Consider the following 20,398-nt stretch of genomic DNA (forward strand, 5'->3'; position numbering starts at 1 on the left):
TCCCACCTCGGGTCCCTTCCCCCACTAGGCCCCACGGGCGAGGAGCTGAGCTCAGGGCCAAGGAATCCTGTCTGAAAAGGGGGAGGGTAGGGCGAAATGTTTGGGGTCTGGGCTCTGATTGGTTGCGGCCGGGCCACGCCCCCAGCCCTTTCCCCTTTCTCCCCCCTCGAAAGGGGGGCGTGGAGGGAGCCGGGATCAACCAGGGGCCAGCATGACCCAGAGGGAGGGAAGTCTGGGTAAGGGGCTGAGGGACCCGGTCGCTGAGGGTTGCAGAAGTCAGAGGGGTTGGAAGCTGGGGGTCTGGGTCTCGGCCACCCCAGGGTCCGGGAGGGGAGCGGCCTGGGCGGGGAATAGCAGGGCTCCGGAATCAGGTAACGAGCGAGCGGGTGAGTTGTGAGAAGCGGCAGCCGCTAGGGTTTAGAGGAGGCCTGGGGCTGAGGCTTTAGGGACTTGGGCTCAGGACTTAGATCACCAGTTCGAGCACACCCAGGGGGAGGACTGGGGTCGGGGCTGGGGCAGGACCCCTGCGTTCACTGAGTCTCAGGAAAAGAATCAGAGCTGGGGGGCTGGAGGAAGGGGTAGAGTAAGGGAAGGCAGTCTTGGAGTCACAGGAAGTAGTGAGTGACAAGAGGAGACGAAAGTCTGGATTGCTGAGGATCGCGACTGGTGCTATGAAACACCGGAGGGGGCGGGGCGGGGCGCTAGGTCAGAACTACATTCCCCAGCACGCATCAGGTGCGCGCTGTGCATATCGGGAACTGGAGTCCGGGGTGTCAGACTGGCTCTTTCCGACCTTGATTCGCTGACTGCCCACCTCAGCTTCTTGTTTGGAAGGGGCATCAGAGAGAGAAATGGAAATAGACGTCAGTCTCCCTATCTGTCAAATGGGCCTTCAAGGCACATTCCGATGTGAAGTTCTGTGCTTCGATGATGTTGAAGTCCATTAACAGTCACTGAGGTAGAAATATGTAAGCCCTGTCCCCAGAGCTCCCAGGCTAAGGCAAATACACACAGAAAAGAACCATTAAAAGAGCTACTCTGGAGCCCATTTAAATGGCCTTAAGTCGAAAGAAGAAGTTCATTTATAAAGGAGGGGTGATTCTGGAGGCTGCCCTGAGGAGGCAGCACAGTCATGCGCTGCATAACAACATTTGGTCAACAGATGGACCGCACAGACAATGGCAGTCTCATAAGATTATATGCATTTTTAGCCTTGGAAACATGGTGAAACCCCGCCTCTACGGAAAATACAAAAATTAACCGGGCGTGGTGGCGCATGCCTGTAATCCCAGCTACACAGGAGACTGAGGCGGGAAGATCACTTGAGACCAGGAGGTTTGGGCTGCAGTGAGCCCAGATCGCACCACTGCACCCCAACCTGGGCGACAGAGCAAGTCCCCGGCCACTCCCCACCTCTCTCTCTATAAATATATAATTTTATATATTATATATTTCTCTCATTCTATCTATCTATCTATTTGTTTGTTGCTTTGTGTGTGGGGTTTCTTTTTGTTTTGTTTTTGTTTTCGACACAGAGTCTCACTCTGTCGCCCAGGCTGGAGTGCAGTGGCACGATCTCGGCTCAGTGCAACCTCTGCCTCCTGGATTCAAGCGATCCTCCTGCCTCAGCCTCCCAAGTAGCTGGGATTCCAAGCTCCCTCCACCACGCCTGGCTAATTTGTGTGTGTGTGTGTGTGTGTGTGTGTACGTGTGTGTGTGTGTGTGTGTATATTTTAGTAGAGACGGAGTTTCACCATGTTGGGCAGACTGGTCTTGAACTCCTGACCTCAGGTGATCTGCCCGCCTTGGCCTCCCAAAGTGCTGGGATTACAAGTGTGAGCCACCGCGCCTGGCCTGTTTGTTTGTTTTGAGACAAGCCTGGCTCTGTTGCCCAGGCTGAAGTGCAGTAGTGCACCCTTGGCTCACTGCAACCTCTACCTCCCTGGTTCAAGCGATTCTCCTGCCTCAGCCTCCTGAGTACCTGGAATTACAGGTGCATGCCACCATGTCCAGCTAATTTTTTTTCTTTTTCTTTTTCTTTTTTTTCTGAAATGGAGTCCTGCTCTGTTGCCAGACTGGAGTGCAGTGGTGCGATCTTGGCTCACTGCAACCTTTGCCTCCTGGGTTCAAGTGATTCTTCTGCCTCAGCCTCCGAAGTAGCCAGAACTACAGGCGCACGCCACCACACCCAGCTAATTTTTTTGTATTTTTAGTAGACACCGGTTTTCACCATGTTGGCCAGGATGGTCTGAATCTCGACCTCATCTGCCCTTCTCGACCTCCCATAGTGCTGGGATTACAGGTGTGAGCCATGGTGCCCCGCCAAATTTTTTTTTTTTTTTTTGAGATGAAGTTTCACTGTCTCACCTGATGTCTGCCCACTGCAATCTCCATCTCTCAGGTTCAAGTGATTCTCATGCCTCAGCCTCCCAAGTAGCTGGGATTACAGGCACATGCCACCATACTTGGCTAATTTTTGTATTTTTAGTAGAGACAAGATTTCACCAGGCTGATCTCGAACTCCTGACCTCAAGGGATCTGCCTGCCTCAGCCTCCCAAAGTGCTGGAATTACAGGTGTGAGCCACCACACCCAATGGCTGGCTATTGCTTGTACAGATGGGGTTTCACCATGTTGGCCAGGCTGGTCTTAAACTCCTGACCTCAAGTCATCTGCCCACCTCAGCCTCCCAAAGTGCTAGGATTATAGGCATGAGCCACCATGCCCAACCGATATATATCTAATAAAATACATAGACATATGTATTTTAACTATAGCTTTTCTATGTTTTTATTTATTCATTTATTTAGAGATAGGGTCTCACTCTGTTGCCCAGGCTGGAGTGCAGTGACACGCTTACAGCTCACTGCAGCCTTGACCTCCCTGGGCTCAAGTGATCCTCTCACTTCAGTCTGTAAAGTAGCTAGGACTACAGGCGTCTGCCATCATGCCCGGCTTGTTTTTGTATTTTCTGTAAAGACGGGGTTTCACCATGTTGCCCAGGCTGGTCTCAAACTCCTGGGCTCAAACAATCAGCCTGAACTTGGCCTCCCAAAGTGCTGGGATTACAGATGTCAGCCTCCTCACTCAGCCCTTTTCTATGTTTAGATACACAAATACCACTGTGTTCCAGTTGCCTGCTGTACAGTAACATGCTGTCCAGGTTTGCCGCCTAAGAACCATTGACTGTACGCCACATAGCATGGACATGGAGCAGGCCGTACCATCTAGGTTTTGTGTTAGTGCACTCTATGATGTCTGCAAGATGTTGAAATCGCCTAAGGATGCATTTCTCAGAATGTATCCCTGTTGTTAAGCAAGGCATGACTGTCTTTGAATTTGGCTTTACTAGGATTTCAACAGTGATTTGGGGATAGGCAATACATTTCAGGTAGACCACCCACTTGACAAAGGTCTGGTGCCTCATTTTCCCTCAGTTGGAATGGGACAGACCCTGATGGGGTCAGGAAGGAAGAGACGGCCTGGGAGAGGTGATCAAGGAGCAGGGGCTTGGGCCATCCTCATTCCTCCCCACTTTCCCACCAGAAGCCCCCCAGGCTGACTCCTCAGTCTCACTTCTTCCCCACTTGGAGGCCAAGATCCGTCAGACACACAGCCTTGCGCACCTCCTCACCAAATATGCTGAGCAGCTGCTCCAGGAATATGTGAGTGGGAATGGGGGTGGGGCACCAGGGGCCTGGGTAATGGGAGCAGACATCCAGAGGTCCTCGATCACCCATTCTCTCAACCTCATTTTCCAGCTGTGGAAATGAGGGCTCCTGAGAGGGACAGCAACTTGCCCCTGGCCACACAGCAAACTGGAAGAGGACTGTCGGTGACCCAGATGCCATAATGTCCTCTCCAGCTTGGAGGCACCCTCGTTGGTGCTTTGTTTTTGAGACAAGACCTCGCTCTGTCACCCAGGCTGGAGTGCAGTGGTGCCATCACGGCTCACTGCAGCCTCAACCTCCTGGGCTCAAGACATCCTCCTGCCTTAGCCTCTCAAGTAGGTGGGACCACAGACATGCACCACCATGCCTGGGTAATTTTTTTTATTATTTTGTAGCACAGGGTCTCGCTATATGGCCCAGGCTGGTCTTGAACTCCTGGGCTCAAGCGACCTTGGTGCTTTAAGTCAGTGGTAGCCTCAAGCAGTGAAGAGAACTCTGGCCTGTACCTCAGGAAACCAAGGTTCTAGGCTCTGTGTGATCTTGGGCCTTGGTCTCTCCCCAGCAGTGAAAGACAACTAAACAAGGTGAGCTGTGAACTCTTCCAGCTGGGATATTCAGGGAGGCCAAGAAGAGATTCCAATCTGGAGCAACAATTCTATCCCAAGAGGGCACTTTTACAGAAGACAGGGATCAGCTGACATCTTTGGTTAGGCAGAGGGCCCTGCCCAGGGAAAGAAGATTGTAGGCCTGCCAACTTGTTAATTGTGAGCTTGGGCAGTAACAATAACATTAAAATAATGTAACAATATGGCAGCGAATAGTAGCATAATAGAACTAGCTTTGGGCTGGGTGCATTGGCTCATGCCTGTAATCCCAGTGCTTTAGGAGGCTCAGGCAGGAGGATTGCTTGAGCCCAGGAATTCAAGAGCAGCCTGGGTAACATAGTGAGCCCTCATCTCTTAAAAAAAAAAAAAAAAAAAAAGAATGAAAGAAAGAAAAGAAAAAATTATCCAGGCATGGTGGTGCATGCCTGTGGTTCCAGCTACTCAGGAGGCTGAGTGGGGAGGATTGCTTGAGACCTGGAGGCTATGTGATCAAGCCATTGCTCTTCACCCCGGCAACAGTGTGAGACCCTGTCTATTTAAAACAAACAAATAAACAAAACTTTGTAGTGCTACGAACTTTGGTTCAAATTCCAGCTCTGCCACTTCTTAGGGTAAGTCACTGTATCTCCAGCCCAACTTTTCTTTTTTTTGAAACAGAGTTTTGCTTTTGTAGCCCAGGTTGGAGTGCAATGGTGCATCTCAGTTTACTGCAACCTCCGCCTCTGGGGTTTAAGAGATTCTTCTGCCTCAGCCTCCCAAGTAGCTGAGATTACAGGCACCCGTCACCACATCAGGCTAATTTTGGTATTTTTAGTAGAGATGGGGTTTCGCCATGTTGGCCAGGCTGGTCTCGAACTCATGACCTCTGGTGATCTGCCCACCTTGGCCTCCCAAAGTGCTGGGATCATAGGGGTGAGCTACTGCACCCAGCTCCACCTTTATCTTTCATTTGTTCATTCATATGATATTGATCCATTAAGCCCCTGCTCAATGCAGGTGCAGAGGTTGGGGAGGAAAGGGAATGGAATGAAGCCCCCTTGGCCCCTGGACTATCTCATATGACTCCCATGAAGACAGGACAGGAAGCTTCCCCATTCATTGTATGAATGAGAAGACTGAGGCGCAGAGAAGGGAAGTGGTTTTGCCCCAAACTGCACAGCTAGTAAGTGGTAGAGACAGGATTTGAATTCCGGTCTGTAAGGTAATATTAATAAAAGAGCTGATATTTTTATTGAACTCTTCCTGGGGCCAGCTCCTGTCTTGAACACTTAACATGGTCATAACTGCCTTATGAAGTTGCTGCTGTTAATAGGTCCTATTTATTTATTTATTGAGACAGGGTCTGACTGTCACACAGGCTGGAGGGCAGTGACGCTATTATGGCTCACTGCAGCCTTGACCTCCTGGGCTCAAGCAATCCTCCCACCTCAGCCTCAACCTCTGGAATAGCTGGGACTACAGGCATGGGCCACCACGCCCGCCATTTTTTTTTTTTTTTTTTTTTTGCAGAGCTGGGGCGTGGGGCAGGGAGTGGTCTTGCTATGTTGCCCAGGCTGGTCTCGAACCCCTGGGCTCTAGTGATCCTTTCACTTTGGCTCCCGAAGTGCTGGCCTAAACTGGCGTAGCCTGGGTCCAGTTTAGGTAGGACGAAACAGGCATTGGTGTCAAGAGCATGCCACTTTGTTTTGCCCTAAACAGAGCAGCTCTGTTAGGGGGTGTTATCATCTGGAAGATGAGGAAACTGAGGCCTCCAGAGAGCGGGTGGGGAGTCCAGTTAACAGCCCCTCGACCGTGCTCCGGGGCCTGCTGACCCGCCGGCTGTGTCTCCGCAGGTGCAGCTCCAGGGAGACCCCTTCGGGCTGCCCGGCTTCTCCCCGCCGCGGCTGCCCGTAGCCGGCCTGAGCGCCCCGGCTCCGAGCCACGCGGGGCTGCCGGTGCACGAGCGGCTGCGGCTGGACGCGGCGGCGCTGGCCGCGCTGCCCCCGCTGCTGGATGTCGTGCGCCGCCGCCAGGCCGAGCTGAACCCGCGCGCGCCGCGCCTGTTGCGCCGCCTGGAGGACGCGGCGCGCCAGGCCCGGGCCCTGGGCGCCGCCGTGGAGGCAGTGCTGGCCGCGCTGGGCGCCGTCAACCGCGGACCCCGGGCCGAGCCCCCCGCCGCCGCCGCCGCCGCCGCCGCCTCCGCCGCCTCCGCCGCCTCCGGGGTCTTCCCCGCCAAGGTGCTGGGGCTCCGCGTGTGCGGCCTCTACCGCGAGTGGCTGAGCCGCACCGAGGGCGACCTGGGCCAGCTGCTACCCGGGGGCCCGGCCTAAGCGCGGCGGGGCGGCTCGCGCCGCCTCCTCCCTCCAGGCTCCGTCTCTCTCTCCGCTTTTTTGTCTTTCTCTGCCGCTGTCGGTGTCTGTCAGCTCTCGGCTGTCTCCATTGCTCGGCCTTCTTTGCTTTTTGTGGGGGGAGGGGGGAGGAGAGGGGACGGGTCTGTCGCCGAGGCTGGAGTGCGGTGGTGCGATCCCAGCACTGCAGCCTCAACCTCCTGGGCTCAAGCCATCCTCCCGCCTCACCTCCCGCCTCAGCCTCCCCAGCAGCTGGGACTACAGACATGCGACCACAGCCGGCTTTTTTAAGTTTTATAGAACTAAGGTCTCGCCGTGTTGCCCAGGCTGGTCTTGAACTCCTGGGCTCAAGCGATCCTCCCGCTCCAGCCTCCCCAAGTGCTGGGATTGCAGGCGTGAGCCCCCGCCGCGGCCTCTTTATGCTTTGCTCCCCGGTTCTCTTAACTCTCGAGCCCTCCTCGTGTCTATGGTAACTCCGTCTGGGTCTACCGTTTTCTCGCTCTTGCTCCTTTCTCTGCATCCTTGGGCCTACCTCCGTCTCCTTTGGCCTCCCCCTTTACCCAGCTCTGGGGGGTCTCTGTCTTTCTCCATCCCCACCTCCTCTCTCCCCGTGGCTCCGTGTGAGTGCCTGTGAACATCTCAGCCTCATCTCAAGGAGGTGACACCTTGTCTCCTGTCCCCCGCTGGCCGTCTCTCTGTGCTTTCCTGGCCACGGGTGTGCCTGCTGGTCCTGAGCGGGGGAAGGCTACTCCGTGTCTCAGCCGCCTTCCGCGGGCTCACTTCACCCATATCCTCAGTCTCCCACACCCCATCCCTTTGGGCCTCAGCCCTGTCCCTTTGATGTCTTCCCTTCCTTCAGCCCCTCTGCCCTATTCCTGCACACCTCCACCTTCTCCCACCAGATCTGTGGAGACAAAACAAACAACACCTTAAAAGAGTTTTATTTCTGAAAAATAAAATTAATTTTTTGTAAATAAAATGTTTAAAAATAAAAAGGAAACTAAAGTTACCTGCATATATAATTGTTGGAAACAGCTTTAGGGAGAAAAGAACCCTTGGGGTGCAGCCTGGTCCCCCAGACATGCCCAAAAAGCCCAGTATAAATAGGAGGTTGACAGCCCCAGGGCAGCTGTGCCCTCTGCCAGCCCAGAACAGGAAGTGGATGTGTCCCAACAGGAAACAGGTGTGATGCAGTCCTTAGTTCTTCAAGAATTGGGCTTCCACGGATCAGGAAGTGGAGCCCCTGAGGACAGGAAGTGAAATAGTAGCCCCAGACAGAGAGGCCAACGAGGGGAGCCAATGAACTTCAACAGGAAGAAGGGAGGCCTATCTGCTCAGAAAGGCGGCATCTTCATAGAGGAAATGAGGTAGACGGAGACAGGAAGGCAGTCCTGACCTCCCCAAAATTACCAAAAGGAGAAGGTCTCAGGGAGAGCCTAGGAAGGGGACCAACTGTCCTCTCCCTGTTGGGTGGCAGGTGAAATATCTTTAGAGAGGCACGTCTTTCCAATCAGGAAGTGGACCCCAGTACCACTGGATGGGTAGCCCATGGAATGATATCCATGGAGATTGATCCAGACCTGGAAAGCAGGCCAGAGGACCTGGGCAGGAAGGCCCCCGAAATAAGGAATTGAGGCTTGGCTTCCAGGAAACATTCCCAGACATGGCACCCAAGCCCCGTCTGCTAGACAAGCTGTACCTCCTTCTCTAGCCCACAAACAAGGCAGAAAAGAGGCCATTATGAAACAGGAAGTGCTGCAGCCTCTGACAGGAAGTCCTGCCCCTCTATGCTGGGTACCTGGCCTTGAGCAGAGCCAAGTCCCTCACAGCACGGTCTGTCCAGTGGCCATATTCCCGGGTCACCACGTAGCCTCGACATTTCCTCTCGAAGGCTGAGGCCCCAAAGGCAACAAGCCTGAGAGTATCCTCTTCTGGGGGGATCGGCAGCCCCAGGGCCATCATGATGGCAGCCATGTTGCCCAGCAAGCCTTGAGCCCTGAGTCTCGCAGCCCCGAGCTGAGCCAGCAGGATGGGACTGCCAGGGTTCAGGTCGCTCTGGTCGTCCCCCACGAGCTGGAGGTGCTGGGTCAAGGCCAGGAAGGCCCCCTGGGCAAGGCTCAGCCGTTCCCCATCATCCAGGGCGTGCCAGGTCTTGAAGAAGGCCGTGGCAGGAGGCAGGCTGCTGAGCTGGAGCTCAGGGGCTGAGAAGCCAGGGTCACTAAAAGGGCTGCCCTGGTACTGGAGCTGCAGGAGGGACAGAGACAGACAAGAATAAGGAGACCGGAGCCGTGCCTAGGGCTCTGACTTCATGCCTGCGCGCCGAGACTGGCTTCTTCCCAGGAGTCACCACTTGCTGCCTCTCACAGAGCTGCTGGGATGTCCTGACACAGGGCAAGGGCCCTAGGAGGCTCATGCTAGCTTTGCAGCGTGGAGTCACAAGCTTCAGGAATTCCCACCTGGCAGTATTATTAAGATGATAGGAAATCATATATATAAAGCACTTAGCAGGCTGGGCATGGTGGCTCACGCCTGTAATCCCAGCACTTTGGGAGGCTGAGGGGGCAGATCACTTGAGGTCAGGAGTTCGAGACCAGCCTGGTTAACATGGCAAGAACCTGTCTCTAAAACACAAAAATTAGCCAGGTGTGGTGGTGCATGCCAGTTATCCCAGCTACTTGGGAGGCTGAGGCACGAGAATTGCTTGAACCCAGGAGCAGAGGTTGCAATGAGCTGAGATTACATTATTGTATTCCAGCTTGGGTGACAGAGTAAAACTGTCTTAAAAAAAAAAAAAAAGCACTTAGCACAGAGTCCCTAATATACAATATAACATCTGATAAACAATAAGGGTGTGATAAGATATCATTAATTAATAATATATTTATATTAATATCAATCAATGAACACAATTATTACATTACTGTAGTATTTCATTATTTATTTATTTATTTTGAGACAGAGTTTTGCTCTTGTTGCCCAGGCTGGAGTGCAATGGCATGATCTTGGCTCACTGCATCCTCTGCCTCCAAAGTTCAAGCAATTCTGCCTCAGCCTCTCAAGTAGCTGGGATTACAGGCACATGCCACCACACCTGGCTAATTTTGTATTTTCAGTAGAGACAGGTTTCACCATGTTGATCAGGCTGGTCGCAAACTCCTGACCTCAGATAATCCAACTGCCTCGGCCTCTCAAAGTGCTGAGATTACAGGCATGAGCCACCACACTCAGTCTACTGTAATATTTTAAACCAAGTGTATTATTGACAATGTAGTTATAGCCTGGTATCTTTTTTTTTTAATCTACGGCATTTAGTTATATTTGCTTATTTTATTTTGTTTTATTTAATTATTTATTTGTTTGTTCGTTTTGAGATAGAGTTTCGCTCTTGTTGCCCAGGCTGGAGTGCAAAGTCGTGATCTCCGCTCACTGTAACCTCCACCTCCTAGGGTCAAGCGATTCTCCTGCCTCAGCCTCCTGAGTAGCTGGGATTACAGGCATGTGCCACCATGCCTGGCTAATTTTTTGTATTTTCAGTAGAGATGGTGTTTCTCCATGTTGGTCAGGCTGGTCTCAAACTCCTGACCTCAGGTGATTGGCTCGCATCAGCCTCCCAAAGTGCTGGGATTACAGGTGGGAGCCACTGCACCTGGCTTTTTTTTTTTTTTCTTCCTGAAACAGAGTCTTGCTCTGTCACCCAGGCTGGAGTGCAGTGGCACAATCTTGGCTCACTGCAACCTCCACCTCCCAGGTTCAAGCAATTCTCCTGCTTCAGCCTCCCAAATAGCTAGGATTAGCTCAGCTAATTTTTGTATTTTTAGTAGAGACAGGGTTTCATCATGTTGACCAGGCTGGTCTCAAACTCCTGACCTGTGATCTGCCCACCTCGGCCTTCCAAAGTACTGGGATTACAGGCATAAGCCACCACACCCGGCCTGTTAATTTTATTGCAATCATTAATAAATACTTGTTCATATTTTTACATTTAATCAAGAACCTTCTCCATCAAAGTTCTATCACAAAGTAAGATCACCAGAATCTTTTTTTTTCCCCCTCTGGGACAGGGTCTTACTCTGTCACCCTGGCTGGAATGCAGTGGTGCAATCTCTCACTGCAACCTCCACCTCCCAGGTTCAAGAGATTCTCAGCCTCCTGAGTAGCTGGGAGTAAAAGCGTGCACCACCACACCCGGCTAATTTTTGTATTTTTGGAGGAGACAGGGTTTGGGCCATGTTGGCCAGGCTGGTCTTGAACTACTGACCTCAGGTGATCTGCCCATCTCAGCCTACCAAAGTGCTGGGATTATAGGTGTTAGCCATGGTGCTTGGCCCCTGGGACCCTAGTGCACACTGATAGATGTCCTAACTGGCAGATTGCCTGGTCCCACACCCCCATTTACGAGCGGAAAAACTGAGGCTCAGGGTGCCTAAGGCTATCCAGGGAATAGTAACAGCTATGGGACTAGAAACCGGGTTGAAAGGTTCAGTAACTTCACACTGGCCAGAAATCTAGCCCAGAGAAAGACCTGCAAATGCCAGGGCCTCCAGGGCCAGGCAGATAGTGTCAGTTGTGAAGAAGGGGGATTGTGATGCCGGGTGGGAGCACTGAGCAATGGCATCCCCGTACCTGCTACAGACAGCTATTCATACTCACACTTTGAACAGGAGCTGTATGGATCAAACAAAAAAAACAGCTGTGGGTCAGACTCAGCCAGCAGGCTGCCAGCTTTAACTTTGAGAGGGTGTGGTGGGCCTGGAGGGGGGAAGAAATTCCACAGACCTGGCTTCAGATCGCACTGCCAGTTAGCTCTGTGACCTGGGGCAAATTATTCAGCCCCCCAAGACTCAGTTTCTTCATCTATAAAGTGGATTATAATTCCACCTCCTAGAATTGTTTGAGGAGTCAGTAAGATAATGGGGGTACAGGATAGGCACAGTGGCTCACACCTGTAATCCCAGCGCATTAGGAGGCTGAGGCAGGTGGATCAATTGAGGCCAGGGGTTTAAACTGGCCACCATGGTGAAATCCCGTCTCTGCTAAAAATATAAAAATTAGCTGAGTGTGGTGGCGTACACCTGTAATCCCAGCTACTTGGGAGGCTGAGGCACAAGAATTGCTTGATCCCAGGAGGTGGAGGTTGCAGTGAGCCAAGATCACATCACTGCAATCCAGCTGGGGCGACAGACGATAGGGGTAGAGTGCCAGGCAGGCATGGGCCGAGGTAATCAGGCAGCATGAGTGGTGGGGAAGTAATCGTGGCTGTGTAAAGCCCTTCTCTCTGGGTGTGTCCTTTGAACCCTGTCACAGTCCTGGGAAGTCAGCAAAGACGCACTCAGCATCCCATTTTGCAGATGAGGAAGCTGAGACCAAGAGAGGAAGAATGACTTGCCCAAGGTCACCCAGGCACCAGTGACAGCCTTTGAGTGAATGTGGCTCTAGTGAACACTGGAGTGTCCCTCTCCCCTCGTCCCCTGCTCATGCCCCTTGTCACTCACATAAGTCTGCAGCAGCGTTGACGTGTTCTTCTGCATGTAGAGGGCCAGGCTGTAGGCTTGACTAATGGGCTCAGCCGGAGAGATGGGGGCTGCCGAGCTGAGGGGTGGTGACAGCAGGGTCAGCAGGCAGAGGCGGGCTGGCAGAGGAAGGCGGAGGTCAGCACCATGGCCCCAACCCTGCCTCCAATTCATTCATTCATCGTTACAACTCCTGAAAAGGGCCCAGCCCTTGTGGGCTACCTCGATCTTGTGTATCCAAGTCAGTGACAAACCCTCCTGCAGGTAGATTATCCTGGCCCCGAACACTGGGAACTCCAGGGTCATTGATTCAGCTAGCTGACATTTTCTTTCTTTTCTTTTTTTTTTTTTTTTTTTTTTTTTTGAGATGGAGTTTCACTCTTGTTTCCCAGGCTAGACTGCAGTGGTGCTATCTCGGTTCACTGCAACCTCCACCTCCCAGGCTCAAGTGATTCTCCCGTGTCAACCTCATGAGTAGCTGGGATTACAAGCATGCACCATTATGCCTAATTTTGTATTTTTAATAGAGACAAGGTTTCTCAATGTTGATCAGGCTGGTCTCGAACTCCCGACCTCAGGTGATCCACTTGCCTCGGCCTCCCAAAGTTCTGGGATTACGGGCATGAGCCACCGCGCCAGGTCAGCTACTGGACATTTTCACTTGAATATTAGTAAGCATCTCAAACTCAAAATATCCAGGCTTTAATTCTGGAATATTTGCCCCAAGTCCCTCCTCTCTCAAGCTCCCCTGTCTCAGGTAAAAGCACTTCCATTCTTCTAGTTGCTCAGGCCAAAGCCATGGTGTGCAATTTGATGCTCCATTTTTTTCTTACTCTACACATCCAGTCCCACAGTAAATCCTGCTAATTCTATCCTTTAAAGGCAGACAGCGAAAGTGTGACTTTTTTCCTTCTTTTAGAGATGGGGAGTTGGCCAGGCATGGTGGCTCATGCCGGTAATCCTAGCTAGCACTTTGGGAGGCCAAGGCAAGCGGATCACCTGAGTTCAGGAGTTCCAGACCAGCCTGACCAACATGGAGAAAACCTGTCTCTATTAAAAATAAAAAATTAGCAGGCTGCAGTGGCAGACACCTGTAATCCCAGCTACTTGAGAGGCTGAGGCAGGAGAATCGCTTGAACCCAGGAGGCAGAGGTTGCAGTGAGCTGAGATCGTACCACTGCACTCCAGCCTTGGCAACAAGAGCGAAACTCTATCTCAAAAAAAAAAAAAAAAGAAAAAAATAGAGATGGGGTTTTACTCTGTCATCTGGGCTGGAATATGGGGGTGTGATCATAACTCACTGCAGCCTCAAATTCCTGGAGGCAGGGGATCCTCCCACCTCAGCCTCCCAAGTAGCTGGGGCTACAGGCCATGCCACCACACTCAGTTAATTTTCTTTTTTTTTTTGAGACAGAGTCTCACTCAGCCACCCAGGCTGGATGGAATGCAGTGGTGTGATCTTGGCTCACTGCAGTCACCATCTTCCCAGTTCAAGTGATTCTCCCATCTCGGCCGCTCAAGTAGCTGGGACTACAGGCACCCGCTTTCATGCCCAGCTGATTTTTCTATATTAGTAGAGACGGGGTTTCACCATTTTGTCCAGGCTGGTCTTGAACTCCTGACCACAGGTGATCCGCCTGCCTCAGTCTCCCAAAGTGCTGGGATTACGGATGTGAGCCGCTGCGCCTGGCCAATTTTTAAAATTTTATGTAGAGACCAGGTCTCACTATGTTGCCCACGCTGGTCTCCATCTCTTGGCCTCAAGTAATGCTCCTGCCTCGGCCTCCCAAAGTGCTGGGATTACAGGCATGAGCACATGCCTGCATGCTTATCTTAAATGTGAATAGATGCTGCCAAATTGTCCTCTCAAAGATTGGTCCAGTTTATGTTCCCGCCAACAGTGTGAGGCTCAGAGAGGAGGAGAATGACCTAAGGTCACCAGCCAGCAGCAATGGAGAAGAGAGGCAAACCCACCGCAGCCTCCTTCATTCCCCTTTCCACATTCCTGAGTTCCCAGAGTTCAGAAGCAACTCAGAGAAGCCTGGGAGGGAAGACCATTTCATTCCTTCATTTGACAAACTTGGGGCTTGCAGTGGTTCACACCTGTAATCCCAACATTTTGGGAGGATCGCTTGGGCCCCAGAGTTTGAGACCAGCCTGGACAACATAGAGAGATCACATCCCTACACAAAGGTTTTTTTTAAAAAAATTCTGGATGCAGTGGCTAATGCCTGTAATCCCACCACTTTGGGAGGTCAAGGTGGGTGGATTACTTGAGGTCAGGAGTTCGAGACCAGCCTGGCCAACATGGTGAAGCCTGTTTCTACTAAAAATATAAAAATTAGCCAGGTGTGGTAGCGGGCACCTGTAATCCCAGCTACTCAGGAGGCTGAGGCAAGATAACCGCTTGAACCCAGGAGGTGGAGGTTACAGTGAGCTGAGATTGTGCTACCACACACTGGCCTAGGCGACAGAGCAAAAACTCTGTCTCAAAAAAAAAAAAAAAAAAAAATTAGCGTGACCTGGTGGCATACATCTGTAGTCTCAGCAACTCAGGAAGCTGAGGCAGGAGGACCGCTTGAGCCCTGGAGTTCAAGGCTGCAATGAGCAAAGATTCTGCCACTGCACTCCAGTCTGGGCCACAGAGCAAGACCCTGTCTCAAAAAACAAACAAACCACCACCACCAACAAAAGCCACAGTTGGCTCATTGCACCACTGTCTATCACACTAGCTTTATGATTTACTTATTAGTACATGTATTATGTGTCTGCAAAACGAAATTTCCACAAGGCCATGGATTTTGTCTGTTTGTTCACTGCTGTCTCTGGGGATGCTTCGAACAGTACCTAGCACATGATAGGTACTCAAGAAATATTTGTCGCCGGGCGCGGTGGCTCAAGCCTGTAATCCCAGCACTTTGGGAGGCCGAGGCGGGTGGATCACGAGGTCAAGAGATCGAGACCATCCTGGTCAACATGGTGAAACCCCGTCTCTACTAAAAATACAAAAATTCAGCTGGGCATGGTGGCGTGTGCCTGTAATCCCAGCTACTCAGGAGGCTGAGGCAGGAGAATTGCCTGAACCCAGGAGGCGGAGGTTGCAGTGAGCCGAGATCGTGCCATTGCACTCCAGCCTGGGTAACAAGAGTGAAACTCCGTCTCAAAAAAAATAAAATAAAAAATAAAAAAGAAATATTTGTCAAACGAATGATGAACGAAGCCTTGATGTGGGAGGATTTCCAGCAGGTGCAAAGACAGCTGGGCACCTGAGTCTCAGAGAGGAGGGGCTGTCTGGGTCCCCCTCTCCTGTGTCTCTGGGGCCTGGCGCCCCTGCCCTTCACTCACCCAGTGGACAGCTCATGTTCTCTCCTCAGCTCCTTCCTCTCCGCAGCCTCTGGGTCGTTCAGGACACCTGACCTCCTGCCCCTCAGGTGTCTTTATACCTGGGGCTGAGCCCTGGAGCCGCCCAAGAGAGAGGGATTTACACCCTGGGGAGGGGGGCAGGATCGGGCAGGGCCCTGGCAAAGAATGAGAGAAAGACCTGGCTACCAGACAGGACAGGGAGCCAGTGGGAGGACCCGGATGGGGGGGCACATGTTCCACACAGGAGGTCTGGGACTGGGAAGCGGAAGCCCCAGAGGCAGGAAATAGGGAAGGGGGCACAGAGGGGATGCCCAGGCCCCTCCAGCTCCCAAACTCAACCCTAAACCCTGGTGGCTGGGAGGGCGGGGGCAAGGGTGGGATGGGGATTATCTGGGGACAAAGGGGCCGCCCTGCTCCCTGCTGTTCTGCACGTCCTGGGATCCAGTTTCCCAGAGGAGGCCACCCCCTGCTCTGCCCCACTTGGCCCAGGCTCCCGAGTTTGGAAAAGGGACAGGAGGGTGGAGTGTGAGCAACATCATCCACACACAGGTGCACCCTAGGCACAGCAACATTCACACGTCTACACATGCATTGGCACGAGGACACACACAAGCACGAACACACGCTTTCATGCGCTCATTCATTCAGCGGTTAGGGGCCCTTAACTGTGCACCAGTCCCTGTTTTAAGTGTGGGGACAGAGCATGGAACAAGACAGACAAATCCATGCCCTCATGGAGCTGAAATTTTAGCAGGCATGGCTACAGGCATGTGGGATTCTGCCAGGCTTACACACGTCACACAGAGTCCCAGACGCATGCATGCACATAGACAGGGGAACACATATTGCACCCCTGGGGCCCCAGCCAGAGGCACCTGCACAGAACAGACATGGGACATGCACCTCATGCCCACACATGCGCACAGACGCACACAGAGCTGGGGGCCAGCAGTCCTGGGATCTGGCCACGTCTTAGCCTCTGATATACTGAGAGATCTCATCCCTCTGCCCAGGCACAACACACTCAGATACACACACACACCTGAGGCACTGTCCCTCGGGAAAGCCTTGCAGCAGAGGGGCAGAGTCGGAGAGACACGCTGGGTTCTGGTCTCACTCCAGTGCTTCCCTAAACTCTCCATCATGGAACAAATGTTCAGTTCTCATCCCCTGCCCACCCCCTGAGTCAGGCAGTGATCAGTCAGACTCCGACCCTAGCGGGCTGGAATCCTGTTCCACCCTAGCTCCCCTGGTCAGGTGGTGACCTGGAGGCAGAGGGGCCCGCACAGTCACTCAACAGGTGTTTTTTTGTTTGTTTTGAGATGGAGTCTCACTCTGTCGCCCGGGTTGGAGTGCAGTGGCACCATCATAGCTCACTGCAGCCTCCACCTCCCAGGCTCAAGTGATCCTCCCCTTTAACCTTTCAAAGTGTTGGGATTACAGGTGTGAGCCACTGCACCTGGCCCCAGCAGGTATTAAGAGAACACCTACTGTGTGCCAGCACCAGGGTGGATAATAAGGCAGGTAAAGTCCTTGTCTCACAGGCACAGAGTCCAGTGGGGGAGAACAGCAAGAAACATATGAATAAACAAAGACCAAGGTTTCCTAAAATGACATGGTGCTGAAAAGAAGCCCAGACAGGTTGATGCAATGAGCTGGGGGTTGGGAAAACTTAGATAAGGAGCCTGAGGCCCAGAAAGGGGCAGCTACTTACCTGGTGCCACACAGCAGAGCCAGGGCAGACACTAGATTCCTGTCTCCAGGTTGGGGCTGGCTGTGGGGTTCCAGATCTGAACTGTGAGCTGAAGGAGGGTGGGAGGAGGTTGAGGGAAAAGATGGGTTCTCAGGTGGGGGTCCTAAACAGGCTCTCCAAGTCTGGGGCCTGCCAGGGCTGGCAGGCAGTGATGTCAGGGGATTATAGGAGGCCCACTGAGTTGGTGCTCGGAGGCGTGGACCAGGCCATGGTAGTGGAGTAGGGGGAAGAGGAGGGGCTGGAGGGGGAGAGTGAGGCAGATACTTGATCTGGAGCTATTCACAGGTGGACGGCATATGTGGGGCAGCCCACCACCACCCACCTTTCTCTGGGGCTTCCGTTTCTTTCTCTCTCCCCATCAAGGTGTTTTTTGTTTTGTTTTGTTTTGATTTGGAGCCTGTCACCCAAGCTAGAGTACCGCGGTGCAATCTTGGCTCATGCAACCTCTGCCTCCTGGGTTTAAACAAGTCTCCTGCCTCAGCCTGCTGAGTAGCTGGGATTACAGACATATGCCATCACATCCTGCTAATTTTTGTATTTTTAATAGAGACCGGGTTTCACCATGTTGGCCAGGCTGATCACAAACTCCTGACCTCAAGTGATTTCCCCGGCTCAGCAAGTGCTGGGATTACAGGTGTGAGCCACCATGCCCAGCTCCCCAGGTGTTCTTCACAGCTGGAGTAATTAGCCTCAACTCAGGCCCAGCTTTGTTGTTCAAGGCATCTGTCTCAGCAGAGATCTGCAGCTCTGCCCCCTCTATCCCCATTGTGCCCCACCCTGCAGGTCAACTTGTCTCCATCTCTGTTTTGATCACACCAGAAGCTGATACCTTGGGAATCCAGCAATTTAGGGGGCAGCAGGCTTTGGTTTAAGTCCTGCCTTTGCTCATCTTTTTTTTTTTTTTTTTTGAGATGGAGTCTTGCCCGATTGCCAGGCTAGAGTGCAGTGGCCTGATCTCAGCTCACTGCAACCTCCACTTCCCAGTTCAAGTGATTCTCCTGCCTCAGCCTCCCGAGTAGCTGGTATTACAGGTGCATTCTACTATGCCTGGCTAAGACCAGGTTTCACCACGTTGGCCAGGATGGTCTTGATCTTCTGACCTCATAATCTGCCCACCTCGGCCTCCCAAAGTGCTAGGATTACAGGTGTGAGCCACTGTGCCCGGCCTTTTTTTTTTTTGAGAGGAAGTTTCACTCTCGTTGCCCAGGCTGGAGTGCAATGGCACAATCTTGGCTCATCACAACCTCTGCCTCCTGGGTTCAAGTGATTCTCCTGCCTCAGCCTCTTGAGTAGCTGGGATTACAGGCATGCGCCACCATGCCCAGCTAATTTTATATTTTAATTTTATATTTTTAGTAGAGATGGGGTTTCTCCATGTTGTCCAGGCGGGTCTCGAGCTCCCGACCTCAGATGATCTGCCCACCTTGGCTTCCCAAAGTGCTGGGATTACAGGCTTGAGTCACCACATCCAGCCTCATCTTTTTTTTTTTTTTTTTTTTTTTTTTTAAGACAGAGTCTCACTCTGTTAACCAGGCTACAGTGCAGTGGCGTCATCTTGGCTCACTGCAACCTCTGCCTCCCGAGTTTAAGGGATTCTCGTGCCTCAGCCTCCCAAGTAGCTCAGATTACAGGTATGTGCCACCATGCCCAGTTAATTTTTTGTATTTTTAGTAGAGACAGGATTTTGCCATGTTGCTCAGGCTGGTGTTGAACTCCTGGCCTCAAGCAATCTGCCTGCCTCAGCCTCCCGAAGTGCTGCGATTACAAGCATGAGCCACTGTGCCCAGACTCTGCCTTTGTTCTTCACTAGTTTAGACATGTTCCTTAACTTCTCTGAGCCTTAGTTTGCTCCCTTGTCTGGAAACTGGGATAATAATTCCCACGCATAGGTTTTCACTGCTTCCACCCACCAAGTGTCCTGACCCCTACTATAAGGCCCCTCCTGGGCCTGTTAGGGGTTGCACCAGTAACACATAATGCCCGCAACCAATGGCAAAGGCTCAATGTCCCATGAGCCCATGCCTGGAGCCCAACCCCACGCCCCAGTCGCACACGTGCTCCCAAAGAGATCTGGTGCCTTTGCTCAAGCATGACCCAGTGTCATCCAGAAAACCACACAGTGGGGCCCATTCAGAACAGAGGCAAGTGTGCTGGGTGCAGTGGCTCACATCTGTAATCTCAGCACTTTGGGAGGCTAAGGCAAGGGGATTGCTTGAGGCCAGTACAAGACCAGCCTGGGCAACATAGTGAGACCTTTGTCTCTACAAAAAATACAAAAATTAGCCAGGCAAGGTGGTGTCCACCTGTAGCCCCAGCTACTCGGGAGGCTGAGATGGGATAATTGCTTGAGCCTGGGAGGTCAAGGCTGCGGTGAGCTGTGATTGCGGCACTGCACTCCAGCATGGGTGACAGAATAAGAACTTGTATTTTTTTTTTTTTTGAGACAGAGTTTCGCTCTTGTTACCCAGGCTGGAGTGCAATGGCACGATCTTGGCTCACCGCAACCTCCGCCTCCTGGGTTCAGGCAATTCTCCTGCCTCAGCCTCCCGAGTAGCCGGGACTACAGGCACGCGCCACCATGCCCAGCTAATTTTTTGTATTTTTAGTAGAGACGGGGTTTCACCATGTTGACCAGGATGGTCTCGATCTCTTGACCTCGTGATCCACCCGCCTCGGCCTCCCAAAGTGCTGGGATTACAGGCGTGAGCCACCGCGCCCGGCCTGTATTTTTTTTTTTAAAGGCCCAGCACGGTGGCTCGCACCTGTAATCCCAACACTTTGGAAGGCCAAGGTGGGCGGATCACAGGTTAGGAGTTTAAGACCAGCCTGGCCAACACGATGAAACCCCGTCTCCACTAAAAATACAAAAATTAGCTGGGCGTGGTGGCGCATACCTGTAATCCCAGCTACTCAGGAGGCTGTGGCAAGAGAATCGCTTGAATCCAGGAGGCGGAGGTTGCAGTGAGCTGAGATCAAACCACTGCACTCCAGCCCGAGAGGCAGAGTGAGCCTCCGTCTCAAAAAAAAAAAAAAAAAGGGCAGGTCACAGTGGCTCATGCCTGTAATACCCAGTGCTTTGGGAGGTCGAGGCAGGCAGATCACAAGATCAGGAGTTTGAGACAAGCATGGCCAACATGGTGAAACCCCGTCTCTACAAAAAAAAAAAAAAT

The 20,398-nt window shown here is 52.3% G+C and overlaps 2 protein-coding genes across 3 annotated transcripts; one reads left to right on the forward strand and one right to left on the reverse strand.

Annotated features, from left to right (window-relative positions):
• The first annotated feature begins 177 nt into the window (after nt 1-177).
• On the forward strand, nt 178-7,611 carry CTF1 (cardiotrophin 1). Of its 2 annotated transcripts, none has more exons than XM_032243254.1 (3): nt 178-236; nt 3,546-3,664; nt 6,108-7,611. In XM_032243254.1, the coding sequence occupies exons 1-3, from the start codon at nt 212-214 to the stop codon at nt 6,582-6,584; spliced, it is 621 nt and encodes a 206-aa protein (XP_032099145.1). In that variant the 5' UTR covers nt 178-211; the 3' UTR covers nt 6,585-7,611. The 2 variants fall into 2 exon arrangements, with proteins under 2 accessions (XP_032099145.1, XP_032099146.1); XM_032243255.1 differs by having other exon boundaries at nt 190-236; nt 3,549-3,664.
• LOC116526688 (cardiotrophin-2) lies at nt 7,605-12,447 on the reverse strand. Its single transcript, XM_032243256.1, has 2 exons — nt 12,095-12,447; nt 7,605-8,846 (listed from the first exon to the last, which is right to left on the reverse strand). The coding sequence occupies exons 1-2, from the start codon at nt 12,284-12,286 to the stop codon at nt 8,388-8,390; spliced, it is 651 nt and encodes a 216-aa protein (XP_032099147.1). The 5' UTR covers nt 12,287-12,447; the 3' UTR covers nt 7,605-8,387.
• Nucleotides 12,448-20,398: the final 7,951 nt, after the last annotated feature.

This window comes from Sapajus apella, unplaced genomic scaffold (genome assembly GCF_009761245.1).
Source record: "Sapajus apella isolate SASKATOON/1434 unplaced genomic scaffold, GSC_monkey_1.0 scaffold51, whole genome shotgun sequence".
NCBI classification, from domain to species: domain Eukaryota; kingdom Metazoa; phylum Chordata; class Mammalia; order Primates; family Cebidae; genus Sapajus; species Sapajus apella.